A 20,654-nucleotide genomic window follows, 5' to 3' on the forward strand; every position below is an offset into this window, starting at 1 on the left:
GGGGGATGTGAACTTTTGAGCACAACTGTCCATCAGTTTTGCAGGGACAGGTGACATTTTCTGAAGCATCTTTTTCCCTGTGCCGCCTGTAGCAGAATCACTGCCACTCAGGACTGTGGGAAAGCTGACAGCCTGGTAATAGGGGCGATATAGGATGTAGCCAGCTTTCCCATAAACAGAAATGACTCGAGATGTCTCCTGCTCGGCGTCCGTCTCATCTCTCTTAGATGAAGGGTAATTAGGAGCCCCAGGGGTCCGGCCTGCTGTGTGATGTGGGGGGGGCTCCCATCTTCTGTGACCACCTCTGATGAATGTCTTTTAATCAACTTTCCCCCTCCCCCACCCGACAGTGATAATGAGAGGAGCGGCGCCCGCCTGGCAGATCTGTCACTGATGACGGGTGATAATCCGCAGCCTGAGACCCAGCAAAAAATCCCACTGTCCGGGGGTGACAGCGTATATTACAGAGCGATATACGGCGAGCTTCCGATAATCGTCATCCCCGGGACATGTGTACCCCAGCTGCTGCAGAACCTCATACGCTACGTCTTAATACAGGCTTATACTTTTTTCTTTTATTGTCATGGCTGCTCAGAGACTTGTAATACTTAAAATTTACAGCAGAGGGCGCATTATTCCATATAGATGCAGTAGTTCTATCCAGTGGAAGAGTGCCTGCGCCATCTGGTGTCTGATAGGTAGAACTGCAGCAATACCGGATGTAGTAACAGCACCACCTAGTGGTCCGATGTGAGATTGCAACAAAAGGAAATAATCATTGACTGCGGAATCTGATGCAATGATGGGTGTAATTACCCGTGTGGGTGCAGTAAGCAGCCAGTGTGTGACACCGGGTCTGAATTGGGGAAATATCCACAATGAGGAGCCCCTGTAATACAGATAATTCTTTATTAAGTATTTACAGAAAAATGAACAAATTACAAAAGAACCCAGAAAAAAAAAAAACCTACAAGAGTCGTGGCCTCAAGATTCAAGTCAGGTTCGGGGCTCCACGGAACAAATCGGGGCCCCAACATGGGGCCGATGTATGAAGAGGATAAAACATAGAACCTTGAGGGTGCAAAGAAACAACGTCCAACCCGAGAGAGCGCCCCCCGGCGGTGCCCCGCTGTGTGAGCGCAGAAATCCTGAGATATAATGAGTGAAGGCTGGAATGAAGAGAGTAGAGGCCGCTGCCGGACCCCCCCGAGCTGCCAGACCCCCCGCACACAGTCTCCCCCTCTGCGGTCGGGGCCCCGCTACGCCTCCGCCGTGCCGTTTCCTGTGGCTTCCGTCTCCTCGCTCATTTCCACGTCAGACGGCGGCGGATCCTTGGGAACTTTTGCAGATTCCTGCAGTGAAAGAAATAAAGAAATAAACAGATAATACGGAGAAACTTTCTCGTATTCTTTCCATTTCGATACCTCCGCCTGCTGGCCTCACAGTGGAGGGTTTGTTACTATTGCATCCAGCCTGGACAATGCTCTGTGAGATAAATAACCCAGCAGCACACATTTCTTTCCTGCGCTGACACTTTGTTACAATGTATCAGTCTGCAGTCATTGCTCAGGTGGATATGTATCCGGTCGGGGCAGCTCACCTTCTCCTCCTGCTCCACCAGCCGCTGGAACATGTTGGCGTAGATCTTCTTCTCCTGCTGGTGCTGCTGCCGCATTCGCTGCTGGCACTGGGTGAGCTGCGCCCGCGCCGCCTTGTTCCCCGGGTACAGCTGAATCACCTTCACCAAGTCGTCCTTGGCCGGCTCCAGCTCGTTCACCCCCATGTACGCCTCCGCTCTGCGGAACAGGCCCTTCTCGTTGTTGGTGTCGTAGTCCAGCGCCTGATGGGGAGAGGGGCGGGGAGGAAAGGGTGAAATGCGAGTAGCAAACACAGGAATCTCAGAAAAGGAGGAGGAGGAGGAGGAGAAGGGAGAGAAAAAGGAAGGAGAAGGGAGAGAAAAAGGAAGGAGAAGGGAGAGAAAAAGGAAGGAGAAGCGAGAGAAAAAGGAAGGAGAAGCGAGAGAAAAAGGAAGGAGAAGCGAGAGAAAAAGGAAGGAGAAGCGAGAGAAAAAGGAAGGAGAAGCGAGAGAAAAAGGAAGGAGAAGGGAGAGAAAAAGGAAGGAGAAGGGAGAGAAAAAGGAAGGAGAAGGGAGAGAAAAAGGAAGGAGAAGGGAGAGAAAAAGGAAGGAGAAGGGAGAGAAAAAGGAAGGAGAAGGGAGAAGAAAAAGGAAGGAGAAGGGAGAAGAAAAAGGAAGGAGAGGGGAGAAGAAAAAGGAAGGAGAAGGGAGAGAAAAAGGAAGGAGAAGGGAGAAGAAAAAGGAAGGAGAAGGGAGAAGAAAAAGGAAGGAGAAGGGAGAAGAAAAAGGAAGGAGAAGGGAGAAGAAAAAGGAAGGAGAAGAAAAAGGAAGGAGAAGAAAAAGGAAGGAGAAGAAAAAGGAAGGAGAAGAAAAAGGAAGGAGAAGAAAAAGGAAGGAGAAGAAAAAGGAAGGAGAAGAAAAAGGAAGGAGAAGAAAAAGGAAGGAGAAGAAAAAGGAAGGAGAAGAAAAAGGAAGGAGAAGAAAAAGGAAGGAGAAGAAAAAGGAAGGAGAAGAAAAAGGAAGGAGAAAGGAGAAGAAGGAGAAAGGAGAAGGAGAAAGGAGAAGAAGGAGAAAGGAGAAGAAGGAGAAAGGAGAAGAAGGAGAAAGGAGAAGAAGAAGAAAGGAGAAGAAGGAGAAAGCAGAGGAGAAGAATCCCTTGTAAAAAAAAGGACATCACCAACTTTACAGAACTTTCCACTAATCTTTGTGTTTCCTCACGGTTGAGGTCCTCACCTTGTTGCAGTGCTCCAGGGCCGGCCGGTGCTCCCCCACCTTCAGGTAGCACGCCGCCAGGTTCAGAGAGGCCGCCAGCAGCAGAGATCTGGACTTTTCAGTCTCCTCCTTGGAGAGCCCGGACTCGTGCTCCAGCCACTGCATGATCTTCTTGTACTGGATGATCGCTTGGCGATAGCGGCCGACCTGGGAAGAAAAAAAGGTTTGTCTTGTGTCGCCATTTGTGAAACCTGAAATGCAGCTCCTCAGTACGAGTACACAGATACCAAACAGGGATAATTTTTTTTTATTTATTTTTTTTAATCAAGTGGTGAAAAAAATATAAATTCAAAACCGATTGGATTAATTTTATATTTTGATAAAATCGGACATTTCTGAACACAGCGACACCAAATTTTTTATTGCTTTATTTTTAATGGAGCAAAAAAGGGGGGTGATTTGAACTTTTGTATTTTTTTTTTCATATTTTTTTTTGGAAAAAAAAACAAACATTTTTTTTCACTTTCTGCTGTATTTGTTAGTCCCTTTAGGGCACTTGAAGCTGTGATCATCCAATTGGTGACAAAAATGTAAATATATATTTTTTTAATAAGTTTCTAAATTTTCTTTCACCACTTAAATAAAAAAAAACCCTCTTACATATTCGGTATCTGTGAACTCGTAATGACCTGGAGAATCGTAATGGCGGCTCAGTTTTACCATACATATTCAACATGGTAAATAATAACGGATAACTGTTGGCGGAAGGAAGCAGTCAAAAGAGAGCGGAGGCGTTAAGGAACTACAGGGCTGAGGGTTAGAGGATCTGTCTAAAATTGGCTGCAGTCTGCAGGTGGCATCTCTGCAAAGTATCGTGGTGCCTTGTGGATGTTCCACTACACCCAATGTACACACACATCACATAGGAGGGGCCGGGGCCCAGAGCACACACACATCACATAGGAGGGGCCGGGGCCCAGAGTACACACACATCACATAGGAGGGGCCGGGGCCCAGAGTACACACACATCACATAGGAGGGGCCGGGGCCCAGAGTACACACACATCACATAGGAGGGGCCGGGGCCCAGAGTACACACACATCACATAGGAGGGGCCGGGGCCCAGAGTACACACACATCACATAGGAGGGGCCGGGGCCCAGAGTACACACACATCACATAGGAGGGGCCGGGGCCCAGAGTACACACACATCACATAGGAGGGGCCGGGGCCCAGAGCACATACATCACATAGGAGGGGCTGGGGCCCAGAGCACATACATCACATAGGGATATGCTGGGGCTGCAACATATACATCACATAGGAGATGTTGGGGTTGGAGCATATACATCACATAGCAGGGGCTGGGCTGCGGCATATACCGTACAGACCAAAAGTTTGGACACACCTTCTCATTTAAAGATTTTTCTGTATTTTCATGACTATGAAAATTGTACATTCACACAGAAGGCATCAAAACTATGAATTACCACATGTGGAATTATAGACTTAGCAAAAAAGTGTGAAACAACTGAAAATATGTCTTATATTCTAGGTTCTTCAAAGTAGCCCCCTTTTGCTTTGATGACTGCTTTGCACACTCTTGGCATTCTCTTGATGAGCTTCAAGAGGTAGTCACCGGAAATGGTCTTCCAACAATCTTGAAGGAGTTCCCAGAGATGCTTAGCACTTGTTGGCCCTTTTGCCTTCACTCTGCGGTCCAGCTCACCCCAAACCATCTCGATTGGGTTCAGGTCTGGTGACTGTGGAGGCCAGGTCATCTGGCGTAGCCCCCCATCACTCTCCTTCTTGGTCAAATAGCCCTTACACAGCCTGGAGGTGTTTGGGGTCATTGTCCTGTTGAAAAATAAATGATGGTCCAACTAAACGCAAACCGGATGGAATAGCATGCCGCTGCAAGATGCTGTGGTAACCATGCTGGTTCAGTATGCCTTCAATTTTGAATAAATCCCCAACAGTGTCACCAGCAAAGCCCCCCCACACCATCACACCTCCTCCTCCATGCTTCACGGTGGGAACCAGGCATGTAGAGTCCATCCGTTCACCTTTTCTGCGTCGCACAAAGACACGGTGGTTGGAACCAAAGATCTCAAATTTGGACTCATCAGATCAAAGCACAGATTTCCACTGGTCTAATGTCCATTCCTTGTGTTCTTTAGCCCAAACAAGTCTCTTCTGCTTGTTGCCTGTCCTTAGCAGTGGTTTCCTAGCAGCTATTTTACCATGAAGGCCTGCTGCACAAAGTCTCCTCTTAACAGTTGTTGTAGAGATGTGTCTGCTGCTAGAACTCTGTGTGGCATTGACCTGGTCTCTAATCTGAGCTGCTGTTAACCTGCGATTTCTGAGGCTGGTGACTCGGATAAACTTATCCTCAGAAGCAGAGGTGACTCTTGGTCTTTCTTTCCTGGGGCGGTCCTCATGTGAGCCAGTTTCTTTGTAGTGCTTGATGGTTTTTGCAACTGCACTTGGGGACACTTTCAAAGTTTTCCCAAATTTTTCGGACTGACTGACCTTCATTTCTTAAAGTAATGATGGCCACTCATTTTTCTTAACTTAGCTGCTTTTTTCTTGCCATAATACAAATTCTAACAGTCTATTCAGTAGGACTATCAGCTGTGTATCCACCAGACTTCTGCACAACACAACTGATGGTCCCAACCCCATTTATAAGGCAAGAAATCCCACGTATTAAACCTGACAGGGCACACCTGTGAAGTGAAGACCATTTCCGGTGACTACCTCTTGAAGCTCATCATGAGAATGCCAAGAGTGTGCAAAGCAGCCATCAAAGCAAAAGGTGGCTACTGTGAAGAACCTAGAATATAAGACATATTTTCAGTTGTTTCACACTTTTTTGTTAAGTATATAATTCCACATGTGGTAATTCATAGTTTTGATGCCTTCAGTGTGAATGTACAATTTTCATAGTCATGAAAATACAGAAAAATCATTAAATGAGAAGGTGTGTCCAAACTTTTGGTCTGTACTGTACATCACATAGGGATATGCTGGGGCTGCAACATATACATCACATAGCAGGGGCTGGGGCTGCAACATATACATGACATTGGAGATGCTGGGGCACATGTAACGCAGGAGGGGCTGGAGGCACAAACACCCCAGGAGGGGCTGGGGCTGTCGATGGGACTGGAGCATACTAACTCCCACCACTAAGTATGTCCTGACGCTGGCACTAGCTCGCATCAGGATGTAATCCTTCATTGCCGGCTCGAGCACTGCGGTCTCCCAGAATCTACCCAGGGGCCGGAGGAAAGGACGTTGCAGACCATTTACAGAGATTTGATTGACTGGGTGAAAGTCTGAGAATGTTGTTTGGTTCTGGCTGTACTTCCTCTTCGACTAGTTGGGGCAGAAAGAAGAATTTTGAATGCAGCTCTGGGTGTGATTGGAGTAAAGGACGTATGGAACGTGTGTGTTAGACGGACCTTGAAGTATTGTGTTCCTCGCTCCTTCACCAGCGCCCCCTGCTCCAGCTTCTCCTCGGAGTTCATCTCCCAGGATTCCTTGGCCTGAGGAAGAGAAGTGTATCCAATTAAAAGGCAATAAACATGGCTGCTTTCCTTTAAAATAGCGCCACCCTGCCTGCAGGTTGTGTCTGGTATCGCAGCTCAGCTCCATAGAAGTGAATGTGCCTGCAATACCACAACCTGTACACAAGAGCGGCGCTGTTTTTCTTCTCATACACCGCCCCTTTAATTCTCAGGTCACCCCCAGGATTACATACAAACCTTTTCAAAGCTCTTAACCTTGACTTCGTATTGAAGCTCCGCGTTGGGCGGGACGAGAAACGGTTCATAACCGGCGCTGCCGAAGCCGTACCTAGAGACCAACAATGGCATAAAGCAAAAATGCTGCAAAGGAGTCTGTTACTTTATGGCGCCTGGCCCTTTAAATCCACTCACTTAGGCTTCAGGTATAGCACGGCCTCCTCGCCTTTCTCCATCTGTTGCAGCGCAGTCTCCACCCCGGGGGGGATCCCAAGACCCTCGCCCTCCCCAACCTCGAACCGCAGGTCTCGCTCATCAAACACACGTCCGTCATGAGACCCCTGAAGATTCACTATAATGTGACAGAGCAGAGTGGAAACCATCAGCAAGCAGGTCTATTGCTATATGGTTATCATCGAAGTCCATGTTGATGGTCTCCTGGTTGTAGTCTCTGGTCACTATACATAAGCTTAACTATCTGAGCCCCTCAAACCGCCCAGACGGTGGGCACCGAGCCTTACTGGGGCATGAAATATGGTGACCGACAGTGGTTTTATGACCAGGCAAAAAAACAACTACTTTCACTTAAAGGAAACCATCATCAGGCAGATATGTAACCTCCTTGCTGACGGTTTCCACATATGGACAGTCACCGATTACTTACATTCCACCACTGCGCCCTCGTTGGGCTTGGAGTAGCCTTCGCCCTTCACTCGGATCCTCCGGATGATTCCTCCGTCTTCTTCTGTGGACAGATCTTCACCTTGGAAGTCGAAAAGTTCGATCTGTAAGCAAAAAAAAAGAGCAAAGGGTATGAAGACTTCTGCAAATCTGCCCCTCCTCCTGACCCACTACTCCACCGGGGAGGCTGGCGGCCCCCCCTCCCCCGCCCTGGACCACCGGGGAGGCTGTTGGCCTCCCCTCCCCCGTCCTGGACCCCCGGGGAGGCTGGCGTCCTCCTCTCCCCTGCCCTACACCACCGGGGAGGCCGGCGTCCTCCTCTCCCCCACCAGGGAGGCTGGCGTCCTCCTCTCCCCCGCCCTACACCGCCAGGGAGGCTGGCGTCCTCCTCTCCCCTGCCCTAGACCGCCAGGGAGGCTGGCGTCCTCCTCTCCCCTGCCCTAGACCGCCAGGGAGGCTGGCGTCCTCCTCTCCCCCGCCCTAGACCGCCAGGGAGGCTGGCGTCCTCCTCTCCCCCGCCCTAGACCGCCAGGGAAGCTGGCGTCCTCCTCTCCCCCGCCCTAGACCGCCAGGGAAGCTGGCGTCCTCCTCTCCCCCGCCCTACACCGCCAGGGAGGCTGGCGTCCTCCTCTCCCGTGCCCTACACCGCCAGGGAGGCTGGCGTCCTCCTCTCCCGTGCCCTACACCGCCAGGGAGGCTGGCGTCCTCCTCTCCCGTGCCCTACACCGCCAGGGAGGCTGGCGTCCTCCTCTCCCGTGCCCTACACCGCCAGGGAGGCTGGCGTCCTCCTCTCCCGTGCCCTACACCGCCAGGGAGGCTGGCGTCCTCCTCTCCCGTGCCCTACACCGCCAGGGAGGCTGGCGTCCTCCTCTCCCGTGCCCTACACCGCCAGGGAGGCTGGCGTCCTCCTCTCCCGTGCCCTACACCGCCAGGGAGGCTGGCGTCCTCGTCTCCCGTGCCCTACACCGCCAGGGAGGCTGGCGTCCTCCTCTCCCGTGCCCTACACCGCCAGGGAGGCTGGCGTCGTCCTCTCCCCCGCCCTACACCACCAGGGAGGCTGGCGTCGTCCTCTCCCCCGCCCTACACCACCAGGGAGGCTGGCGTCCTCCTCTCCCCTGCCCTAGATCACCAGGGAGGCTGGCGTCCTCCTCTCCCCTGCCCTAGATCACCAGGGATGGTAAAATTAATCCCTTTGACTCCCCTAGACCATTAGGGATGGTGGATTATACCCTATAAGGCCCAGACCACCGGCAATGAGAGCTTTAACCCCTCTATCGTTACAGACCACCAGGGAGGCTGAGATTAACCCCTCCCTACACCACCAGGGAACGTCCATCTTACCTCAAATATGAGCACTGAATTAGGGGGTATTTTGGGGGGGCTTCCGGACGCCCCGTACGCATACTCAGGTTTGCAGGTCACGGTGCAGACCTCCCCAGTTGTCATAGTGGCCACAGCGATGTCCCAGGACTTTATCACCTGCCCTGGAGGACAAGGGAGGGAAAACAATCAGGAATAGCCGCCATGTGCGCATGGTAAGCAGCAGGGGGCGCTGGCATACAGTGAGCGTTGTTAGCCACTAGGTGGCGCCGCTCTGCCCCTGCAGATAGTACCTTTCCCCAGGTCAAAGCTGAACTTGTCCTTCCGGTCCCTGCTGGAGTCAAACTTGGTCCCATCGAGCAGCCACCCGGTGTAGTGGACGCTAACCTTGTCGCCAATCATCGGCCGCTCCCCACCGCTCCCCTCCTTTTTGATTTTCTGAGGAAGGAATAAAAAAAAAAAAAAAGGGAATTAAGACGACGAAGCACCATGAAATCCCCATCAGTTATGGCTGACAACCTCTCTGGACCCAGTACTATTCACAGCTGAGGGTCCGTCACAGGTGGGTCAGACACCACAGATATCTGCTGTCCTGGTTGTTACAATGTCACAGACTCGACCCAATTCCTACAGAAAGTCATAAACGGCCCATAAAGAGCGACCCTGTGACGGCCTGCTGGGAAGTGTAGTACGCCAGCAGCCGTGGGAGTCAGAAATAAACACCTCTGGTCATCACAGCATCAGAGATCACAACCACCGGAGGCGCTACAGAGCTTACAGATATCCTGAGCCAGCGCCGAACCAGACGGTACATACTGCAAAAGTAATCACCCCCCTGTGCACCCACCAAAATATTACCGAATAAGCCTGCACTGATCCTGAGTTACATCCTGTATTATACTCCAGAGCTGCACTCACTATTCTGCTGGTGCAGTCACTGTGTACATACATTACATTACTGATCCTGAGTTACATCCTGTATTATACTCCAGAGCTGCACTCACTATTCTGCTGGTGCAGTCACTGTGTACATACATTACATTACTGATCCTGAGTTACATCCTGTATTATACTCCAGAGCTGCACTCACTATTCTGCTGGTGCAATCACTGTGTACATACAGTACAGACCAAAAGTTTGGACACACCTTCTCATTTAAAGATTTTTCTGTATTTTTATGACTATGAAAATTGTACATTCACACTGAAGGCATCAAAACTATGAATTACCACATGTGGAATTATATACTTAACAAAAAAGTGTGAAACAACAGAAAATATGTCTTATATTCTAGGTTCTTCACAGTAGCCCCCTTTTGCTTTGATGGCTGCTTTGCACACTCTTGGCATTCTCTTGATGAGCTTCAAGAGGTAGTCACCGGAAATGGTCTTCACTTCACAGGTGTGCCCTGTCAGGTTTAATAAGTGGGATTTCATGCCTTATAAATGGGGTTGGGACCATCAGTTGTGTTGTGCAGAAGTCTGGTGGATACACAGCTGATCGTCCTACTGAATAGACTGTTAGAATTTGTATTATGGCAAGAAAAAAGCAGCTAAGTAAAGAAAAACGAGTGGCCATCATTACTTTAAGAAATGAAGGTCAGTCAGTGCGAAACATTGGAAAAACTTTGAAAGTGTCCCCAAGTGCAGTTGCAAAAACCATCAAGCGCTACAAAGAAACTGGCTCACATGAGGACCGCCCCAGGAAAGGAAGACCAAGAGTCACCTCTGCTTCTGAGGATAAGTTTATCCGAGTCACCAGCCTCAGAAATCGCAGGTTAACAGCAGCTCAGATTAGAGACCAGGTCAATGCCACACAGAGTTCTAGCAGCAGACACATCTCTACAGCAACTGTTAAGAGGAGACTTTGTGCAGCAGGCCTTCATGGTAAAATAGCTGCTAGGAAACCACTGCTAAGGACCGGCAACAAGCAGAAGAGACTTGTTTGGGCTAAAGAACACAAGGAATGGACATTAGACCAGTGGAAATCTGTGCTTTGGTCTGATGAGTCCAAATTTGAGATCTTTGGTTCCAACCACCGTGTCTTTGTGCGACGCAGAAAAGGTGAACGGATGGACTCTACATGCCTGGTTCCCACCGTGAAGCATGGAGGAGGAGGTGTGATGGTGTGGGGGGGCTTTGCTGGTGACACTGTTGGGGATTTATTCAAAATTGAAGGCATACTGAACCAGCATGGCTACCACAGCATCTCGCAGCGGCATGCTATTCCATCCGGTTTGCGTTTAGTTGGACCATCATTTATTTTTCAACAGGACAATGACCCCAAACACCTCCAGGCTGTGTAAGGGCTATTAGACCAAGAAGGAGAGTGATGGGGGGCTACGCCAGATGACCTGGCCTCCACAGTCACCAGACCTGAACCCAATCGAGATGGTTTGGGGTGAGCTGGACCGCAGAGTGAAGGCAAAAGGGCCAACAAGTGCTAAGCATCTCTGGGAACTCCTTCAAGATTGTTGGAAGACCATTTCCGGTGACTACCTCTTGAAGCTCATCAAGAGAATGCCAAGAGTGTGCAAAGCAGTCATCAAAGCAAAAGGTGGCTACTGTGAAGACCCTAGAATATAAGACATATTTTCAGTTGTTTCACACTTTTTTGTTAAGTATATAATTCCACATGTGGTAATTCATAGTTTTGATGCCTTCAGTGTGAATGTACAATTTTCATAGTCATGAAAATACAGAAAAATCTTTAAATGAGAAGGTGTGTCCAAACTTTTGATCTGTACTGTACATACATTACTGATCCCAAGTTACATCCTGTAGATCTTTTTAATATAAAAATGAAAAACAAAATTAATAACCACAAAATAAACAATGTAATGAACTTGTCCAGCCGCTCCCTCTCTCCTCACACATATTATACATATATACAGAATAATAAGAACTTACACTGTGACATCTGCTCCGGTTACCAAACAAAATAATAATTATATAATAAGTAAAATAAACAATAGCCGACAAAAATATATACAAACTAATATATAGTATTTATTTTATATTATTTATAAAAAAAAAGTAACTATACAAATATATACAAGACTAAACTAAGCACCCCACACTCGAGCCCACCAGTCCCTCCCCGGCACTGACCTGAGAGCTGGTCCTGCGTCTCATGCCTCAGTCCATGTCCAACGTCCATAGGCCAGATCAGGCAGTGCCAGTTATTCACCCAAATAACCAGTTTCCCACAAGATGAACCCACCTCCCCCTTTTCCCACCACCCAACCTAACACCTCCACCCAAACCCATATATACAATATATACAGAAACAAACAATACAATAACCACAACTGACAAAGCCCAAGTTCGGCGCCTGCAGCCCTACATCACTGTCTACTGATCAATAAAACAAAAATCTATGGTGTCAGCAGCAGCCCACCACCAGGAGAGGAGATGACCAGACTAGGGCACACTAAAAGAAAAGCCCCTCCAGAGGAGAGCGGCCCTCCGTGTACCCAGTCTCTCATACTCCAGAGAACGCACCTTCACCAGGTCACCGAGTATGGTCCTAAACACATCGTCCACTGGGAGGATTTTCCGTTGCGTCGATACTAAGCACCGTGCGTTCCACGTGTGATACCTAACCACTGCGCTAACTAGAAATAAGGTGCAGCGGTCCCGACCACCCAGGTCCCCGAATGCTCCATAGGCCAATCCGCATAAGAGAGACACAGCTGGGGCCAGCCAATGGAGGCGCCCACCCTGTTGTACACCTCTGTGTTAAAGGGACAATGAAGCAGGAAGTGGTCCATGCTTTCAAGCATGGTACCACAATGCTCCCAAGGACAGTTCCTGTCCTCAGAGCTCCTACACTTCAGATTGTCCCTCACACACAGTTTCCCATGGAAGCAGCGCCAAGCCAAGTCCCAAAAGTTCGAGGGGATCCTGATAGAATTCAAAAGATGCAGACCCACCCCAAGATCCCGACTTGGGCAATCTCTGAGCGCCAGAGGCCTCTGAAAATGGGTCAACAGAACCCTTTGGTCAAGGAGCTTCCTTGGCAGAGTCCTGACCTCCCACATTCCCAGACCCCACCGGCGAATTACCTTCAGAACCAGGGTAGCGTAAGCCGGGAGATGTCCATGAGGTGTGCGTAGATCCTTCACTTGCCCTCCTGTCTCCCATTCCTGGAAGTAAGGCTGAAACCATCCCTTACAGGAGAATACCTCCGGAGGAGCCCTCTCTTTCCAGAGGTCTGCAATACTGATCTTAATGAAGGTATTCACAAGGAATACCACAGGGTTGACCATACCCAACCCTCCTAGTCTCCTCTTACGGTAAGTAACCTCCCTCTTGACCAGATTCAGTCTATTCCCGCATAACAGTTGGAAGAACAAACTGTAGACCTGAGTCCAGAGAGGCTCCAGCAAGATGCACACACTGCCCAGATAGATCAGCAAAGGGAGCAGGTAAGTTTTGATCAGGTTTACCCTTTCCCTTAGGGTCAAAGACCAACCCTTCCATTGGTTCACCTTCTGAGTGGCGATCTCTAGCCTACTGTCCCAATTTTGTTTGGGGTAATCCCCCTGGCCAAATTCGATGGCAAGAACTTTTGCAGAAACTTTGGGTCCTGGAAGGGTGTCCGGGAGATCAAAACCAGGATCTCCTCCTCCCAGCCAGAGACTCTCACACTTATCCCAGTTGATCTTAGACCCGGATGCCTCCGAATAGCGATTTACCTCTGACATCAGCCACTCAGCCTCCCCATCAGAGGAAACAAAAACGGTGATGTCATCGGCATACGCCACCACTCTCAGAGTGGCTTCAGGTGCCGCCCGGTCCATCCCGATCCCAGCCAACGGTCCACGCTCCACCCTCCTAAGAAGTGGGTCAATCGCAAACACGTACAGCAGCGGGCTCAAGGGACAACCCTGGCGAACACCACATCCAACCTCAAAAGAGCTGCCAATCCAACCGTTCACAAGCGGGAAACTCTCTGCCCCAGCGTACAAGGTCTTAAGCCAATCAACAACCCCCCCTGGCAGGCCATACCTCAGAAGGACAGACCAGAGGTACTCATGATTAACCCGATCAAACACTTTTGCCTGGTCCAATGACAGCATGTACCCCTTCCAGTGACCAGCCCTACCCTGCTCCACCACCTCTCGGACACAGAGCACAGCACTAATTGTACTGCGGCCCAGAACAGAGCAATGCTGGCCCCCCGAAAGGAGTCGGGGCACAAATTTCACCAGCCGATTAAACAGCACCTTTGCCAAAACCTTCCTGTCTGCATTGAGAAGCGCTATGGGACACCAATTCTCAATGCAAGATGGGTCCTTACCCTTTGACAAGATGATCAGGGCAGACCTCCTCATTGACTTTGGCAGAGTGCCCGAGGAAAGACACTCATTGAATACCTCAGTCAAGAGGGGAACCAAGGCGTCCTTAAAGGTCTTATAGAATTCAGATGTTAAGCCATCTGGACCGGGAGATTTCTTTAGGGCAAGCCCTTCAATCACCAACTTAACTTCCTCTTCCCTGATCATTTCTGTCAAAACGCCAAGAGAGGGGTCTACCCTTGGTTCGGGGACGGCTTCAGCCGGAAAAGCCGACATCTCATCCCAATCCAGATCCCTCTTCCCCAAGAGGTGCGAGTAGAAGGATCTGAAGACCTCCAGGATCCCTGATCTGGATCTTTTCAGGGACCCCGCAGTGTCAACCAGTCCTGTAACAACTTTACTAGTCACTGACATCTTGCAGTTTCTGTAAGGGTCGAGCGAGCGGTACTTCCCATAATCCCTCTCAAAAACCAAAGATGCGTGTCCATCATACTGACACCTCATTAGCAAAGATTTCACTCTGGAGATCTCCTCGCGGCTGCCTCCAGTTGAGACAAGATGCTCGAGTTTCCTCCTGAGGCCCTGATACAGGCGATACCTGTCCAGGCTCCTGAGGCTCGAGAGCTGGCGGAAGAATCTCGCCACCCTTTTCTTGAACATCACCCACCACTCTGACTTACTACTACAAAGATCCAGTAAGGGTACTTGGCTCTGAAGAAAATCCTCAAAGGACTGTCTTATCTCCGCTTCTTCCAAGAGAGACAAATTGAGCCTCCAAAAGCCTCTTCCCATCCGGGGGGGGGGGGGGGGTCTCTGTAACATTCAGGGAAAACAAAATCATACAGTGATCGGAGAACTCCACCTCAACAACAGATACTGCTGAAGAGACGGCTTCCTCCTTTAAATAAAACCTGTCTATCCTGGACCTACAGTTACCTTTATGATAGGTGAACCCCTCGTGGCCAGCGATGTGCCGGATGTGGACATCCACCAGGCGAGCCTCACTAGCTATACTATTAAGGGCGACGCTATCATAAGTCAGCTTGTCTCTGGAACCTCCTCTATCCCGGGGCCTCGTGACAGTGTTGAAGTCCCCTCCAAAAACGACCTGCCGACTCGTAAAAAGGTAGGGCTTGATCCTCATAAAGAGACACTTCCGGTCCCACTTAGATTGGGGACCATAGATATTAATGAGCCGGAGCTCTTCTCCCTTCATGAGGACATCTAATATCAGGCACCTCCCCATTTCTAAATCAATAACCCGTCGGCATTCCACCGATGCGGTTAAAAGGACCGCCACTCCGCTATACGGCTCGGCCGCAAGAGACCAATAGGAGGGCCCGAATCTCCACTCCCTCTTAGCTTTAAACACCTCTGCCATATTTGGCAGCTTGGTCTCTAGCAAAAAGAAAATGTCAGCTTCAACCCGGCTGAGAAAATCAAAGGCCGCAAATCTAGCCATATTTGACTTAATGCTGGCGACATTTATGGACGCCAGTGTCAACGGAGTGGGTACCGCCATCATTGGTGATGGAGTTAGATGGCTTTTTTCTTCCCACTCCCCTTATCCTCAGCCTCAGGAATCCTTCCCCCTCTTTAATGATACAGACGTGTCCATTCCCACATTTTCCCTTCTTTTTTCGTCCTCGTCTCCGGATTCTGGGCCAGTCCCTCCCCTCAAGGACCTTGCATACCCAGGAGAAGGAGACTCGGCGCCCCCTGTAAGCTCCGCCGAAACCGGAACCTCACCCTCAGCCTCCTCCTCAGAGGAAGAGATGTTATTAAGGGCTTGGAACTGGTTAGAAAGACCAACCAGAGGGGAGTCAGTTTTACCTTCCTTAGGTACCTTGGTCAGAGCGGGAGAAGATGTTTTATCTCCCTTCTTTCTCTTCTTTTTGGTGCCGAGCTTACGCTTGTCCTCTAGCCACCGCTTATTATCCTCATCCATACTTTCATAATGGGAGGATTCTGAGGCAGAGGCGGTTTCCTCCCTGTGGATCCTCCTGACCTCCTCATCCAACTCCTCATTCCTCGGGGCCTCAGCAGCAAGACTGGCATCCAGGACAGGGGCTGCCCCAGTAGCCCGGGGCTCGCCCCGCTCCTTCTCCTGTCTGCGCTTGTCTAGACGCCTCAGCTGGGCAGGCATCTTTTTATTGCTTTTCTTCCCTGGGCCCTCAGCTCCCCCACCCCTGCTAGTCCACTTTCTCCCACCGGGGTCTCGACTGCATTAGCGAAGGAGCGAGGACAACGGCTGAATGGGTGACCTAACTCACCACACAGGTGGCACCTAATCTCCACACAAGAGGCAGCAAGATGGCCGACATCCCCACACAAGGCACATTTCTAAACAGTGCAGTTTGCACTGAAGTGTGTGGGGTCGCCGCACCTGTGACAGAGCTTCGGTTGCCCCTGGTAGAAGACCAGGATACGATCCCTACCCAGGAAGGCAGATGATGGAATGTGGGCAACCGTACCACCTCAACGCTTAAGTTTCACCATAAACGTCCAGGCCCCTGACCAGATACCAAACTCATCGCAGTTTTTCTTTGGCATCTCCACCACCTCTCCATACCGACCAAGCCACGTCATGATGTCATAACAAGAAAGCGACTCGTTACGAGTCATCATGGTCACTTTCTTGATTTGGTTTTGGCGAGACACCTCCTGAACGGCAAAGTTTCGCCTGCCCGGCTCATTTTTTGGCAACTCATAATTCGTCCAGAAGAGCTCAAGCCCTTCCGGCCGAACAAAGATGACATCAAACTCAGGCGTGGAATAGAGATGTATCAAGTCGTAGATGTCAATCGCCTTGAAGCTCATCCTCAGCAGGAGCTCCACAACTTTAGACCTTGGAGGACATGCATCACTGCCCCTCCACCGAAGAAGGACCACATTCCTACGCACACTGCCTGGCCCGGCTGTTGGGAGAGACCACACTGTATCCCCCCTTTTTTGCTCTCGGAAGGCCCCGAGGCCATGCCTCTCTATCCAGAAGGATAGATCAACCTCTCAACCCTCTACCAATAGTGATCTCTCCCCCTTCTTTAGAGCCTCCAGAAGGCGCCGTTGCAACATGCCGTCCCCAAATCCCGGAGATGAGGAGGAGGATGCCCTATTTGCCCCGGAGGTGACACTGGCATAATTCTGGACAGGTGTTGTCACCACCGGGGGGGGGGGGAACCGGACCAGTGACTACATCAGCCCCAACAGCATCACTATTACCCACCTCCATCTCACCCTCCACCAAACCAGCAACCGCACCGCTAGACAATGAATTGGCCTCATTCACACCCACCAGCACATTCATTCCTGCTGGATCAGTAACAATGGTGGATGACATTTTGACCTCAGCATCATCAGGCACAAGGGGCTCAGTCACCTCCATAGAACTGGAGGCAACCTCACCCCTGGTCTTATGTGTGCCCTCCACATCATCAGTCGGTAATTTCTGCTGTTTTGCATTTGTGGCAATGCGCCGCTGATCTTTAGCTGTTGTGAGGCGCCGCTGATCTTTAGCATCAGGATCTTCCTGACCAGAGGCGCCAACACAAAATAACACTTTTGTGGGAGGACTGGAACGTTCAGCCCCAGCAGCCCCCTCACACTGCCGCCGCTTCTCAACTAAGTGATCAGCGGCATTCAGAGGCGCCGAGGCTACCGAAGCTGCCCCCAACACCGGGCTGCTCCCACTGAGGAGCGCACCACAGCATCGTGGCCTGATGGAACGCCCGCCGCCAGGCCGCCCTCACTGTCCAGCCTCTCGGCTGATGCACCTCCTGCTGCGTCCCCACTACTACAAGCAGAGACAGAGCTCTGCGCCTCACTACCGCGCTGAGCAATCTCCCCGCGCCTTTGCATCAGATCCACAGCAGAACCCGGTCTGCGCTGGGCAACGGGGCTTATACAGCGAGCTGAGCCTGCCGCCGACTCAGGGGGTACAGAGAGGGGGACATAGACATAGCTTACCGCTTCCTGCAGCTTTGGCTTGGTCTTCTTAGCCTTTTTGTGGCCCCCAGGTGCCTCTTCTGGTAGATTGTCACCAAGATGGAAGTTTTGGAGGCACACTGGGGACTCCAGGAGCTTTATCTCGGCCATTAGCGCCCCTCCCTGGCCGCTGCTGTCACTGTCCTCCCCAGAGCCGGCAGAACCGCGACCGGATGTCATTGTCGCCTGTCCTGCAGGGAGCTCGCTGCACATGGCCTGCGGGTGACTTTGCAGGCTGCCAGGTGGGGCTTCCTGCTGGTCATCATCACTCTCATCATCCACCTGGCTCTCAGGCTGCAGCCCCATCTGCCTTTGCTCTCTGGTATCAGCCATTTCTCTGAAGCGGTCTTCATTAATTAGTTTTTCCTTAAAAGGACCACTCTGCTCCCTGATGGTGGCGTTCCTAAGTTCTAGCACATTAATCTCGCTGGTGAGCCTCTTTACCTCCGCCTGGAGTTTAGCCTTCCTCTGTTTGGAGGCACCTGCAGCTTTGGCGCTTGTGCAGCGCAGCTTCTCCCGGAGCCTCCTGACGAGCTTACTCGCATCTTCATACTCACCGAGGTGGATCATGACCCGGGAGGCATAGGTGGACACAGACTCCCGGGGTCCCTGCAGCGCCCAACCCCCCTCAGTGAGGTCGGCCTCACCTCCGTGAGAACTCCGCTTTCCTCCGGAAGGAGCGCCATCATGCATGCTGTCAGGGTTACCCTCCATGCTGGAAGCCTTGCGGCTTCTCTGGGTCTCCACAAACCTAGGGGGAGTAGGAGCCACATTGCTGCGACTCCTGGTGGAGCGTCTCACCCCCGAGTACTCCAATGTGCAGGCTGGTTGCTGGTTTCTTCTGCTCCCCGTCGGCCTGGTTCGGGAAGCAGAAGCCTGGGACTTGACTCCATCACTCATCCCAGGAAACCCACTCCCTCCCTGGGTAGGAGAGAGAGCAGATCCCCAGGTGGAGAGGTGTTGGTTCTCAGGAGAGCTGGAGCACACAGCCGGATCTGCAGCCACCACACCACACCACAATCACCACAGTGAGCAACAGCTGACCAGAGCTGCACTCACTATTCTGCTGGTGCAGTCACTGTGTACATACATTACATTACTGATCCTGAGTTACATCCTGTATTATACTCCAGAGCTGCACTCACTATTCTGCTGGTGCAGTCACTGTGTACATACATTACATTACTGATCCTGAGTTACATCCTGTATTATCCTCCAGAGCTGCGCTCACTATTCTGCTGGTGCAGTCACTGTGTACATACATTAATACAGGATGTAACTCAGGATCAGTAATGTAATGTATGTACACAGTGACTGCACCAGCAGAATAGTGATCGCAGCTCTGGGGTATAATACAGGATGTAACTCAGGATCAGTAATGTAATGTATGTACAGAGTGACTGCACCAGCAGAACAGTGAGTGCAGCTCTGGAGTATAATACAGGATGTAACTCAGGATCAGTAATGTAATATATGTACAGAGTGACTGCACCAGCAGAATAGTGAGTGCAGCTCTGGAGTATAATACAGGATGTAACTCAGGATCAGTAATGTAATGTATGTACACAGTGACTGCACCAGCAGAATAGTGAGTGCAGCTCTGGAGTATAATACAGGATGCAGTGTCAGTGATGCCAGATGACTGAGGTCAGTAAACCATCTATATTTCAGCTTTAGGCCTCGTTCACACGTTCAGTATTTGGTCAGGATCTGTAATGATCCCGGCAGTGGTGATGAATCTCGTGTTTCTATTACACTTTTTCTGATTGTTCGCGTGTAATAACATACGATCACATGTGACGGCGGTCCAGTGCGGGGCCGGGGGTCTCCTGTGACTGGCTCATCTGCCCCCTCACACTGGGATCTGCCGCAGATGTTACACTGAAGTCTGCTCCGTGTAAATCCTGCAGATCTGCAGTAAATACGTTGTGTAACGTCAGGCGGTGACCTGGATCTGCAGCATCAGCCGCTCGCCCATTACCGCCCGCAGTCACCCACCACCATGAGATGGCACCGAGGTGCCCGGACAACGACCACTTACCTTCAGGACCCCCCGATCCCCTTTGGGGCTGATGTCTGTCTCCTCCATGCTCCTGTCCTGGGCTTCCTGCTCCATCACCTCCTCTGCTGTCATAGTGCAGAAGCCTTGGCACTGGAGGTGCGACGCTCTGCAGCCCGGCGATCTGGGAGTGCAATGCTCTGCAGCCCGGTGATCTGGGAGTGCAATGCTCTGCAGCACCAGCGACCTGGGAGTGCAATGCTCTGCAGCACCAGCGACCTGGGAGTGCAATGCTCTGCAGCACCAGCGACCTGGGAGTGCAATGCTCTGCAGCTCAGGTTATCTGGGAGTGCAGTGCTCTGCAACCTGGCGACCTGGGAGTGCAATGCTCTGCAGCACCAGCGACCTGGGAGTGCAATGCTCTGCAGAACCAGCGACCTGGGAGTGCAATGCTCTGCAGAACCAGCGACCTGGGAGTGCAATGCTCTGCAGCAGGCAGTGTGCTCTGTGTATCCAGATCTGCAGGCCCCTGTTCACCGCCCCCAGCACTGGCTGCAAAGGAAGAGGAGGAGGAAACGTCCAGATCTGCTAGAAACTTCTACCGGGAGAGGAGGAGTCCATGGCTGTGACATCATGCAGAGGCGGGGTCATAACCAGACCCCGCCCCCTTGTGTGATACATTGTATTCAGTAACAACGTAACAATCTTGTAGCTAGGACGACGATTATTGCAGCGAGCGCTGCAGACGATCTCTTCAACAAAGTCATAAATATCAACAGTAAGAGAAAAAACGGAAACCAAAGGGTGAGGCCGTAAAAGACGAGATCA

At 51.0% G+C, this 20,654-nt stretch overlaps 1 protein-coding gene across 2 annotated transcripts; it reads right to left on the reverse strand.

Annotated features, from left to right (window-relative positions):
• Positions 1–895: 895 nt before the first annotated feature.
• On the reverse strand, positions 896–20,424 carry FKBP4 (FKBP prolyl isomerase 4). Of its 2 annotated transcripts, XM_073650294.1 has the most exons (11): positions 20,297–20,422; positions 19,869–20,232; positions 8,835–8,979; positions 8,563–8,705; positions 7,205–7,325; positions 6,736–6,892; positions 6,562–6,652; positions 6,259–6,342; positions 2,810–2,995; positions 1,601–1,840; positions 896–1,352 (listed from the first exon to the last, which is right to left on the reverse strand). In XM_073650294.1, the coding sequence occupies exons 2-11, from the start codon at positions 19,959–19,961 to the stop codon at positions 1,260–1,262; spliced, it is 1,353 nt and encodes a 450-aa protein (XP_073506395.1). In that variant the 5' UTR covers positions 19,962–20,232; positions 20,297–20,422; the 3' UTR covers positions 896–1,259. The 2 variants fall into 2 exon arrangements, with proteins under 2 accessions (XP_073506395.1, XP_073506393.1); XM_073650292.1 differs by having other exon boundaries at positions 19,869–20,424.
• Positions 20,425–20,654: the final 230 nt, after the last annotated feature.

The sequence above is a fragment of the Phyllobates terribilis genome, unplaced genomic scaffold (assembly GCF_046119375.1).
Source record: "Phyllobates terribilis strain yellow unplaced genomic scaffold, ASM4611937v1 Scaffold_10__3_contigs__length_209671492, whole genome shotgun sequence".
NCBI classification, from domain to species: Eukaryota; Metazoa; Chordata; class Amphibia; order Anura; family Dendrobatidae; genus Phyllobates; species Phyllobates terribilis.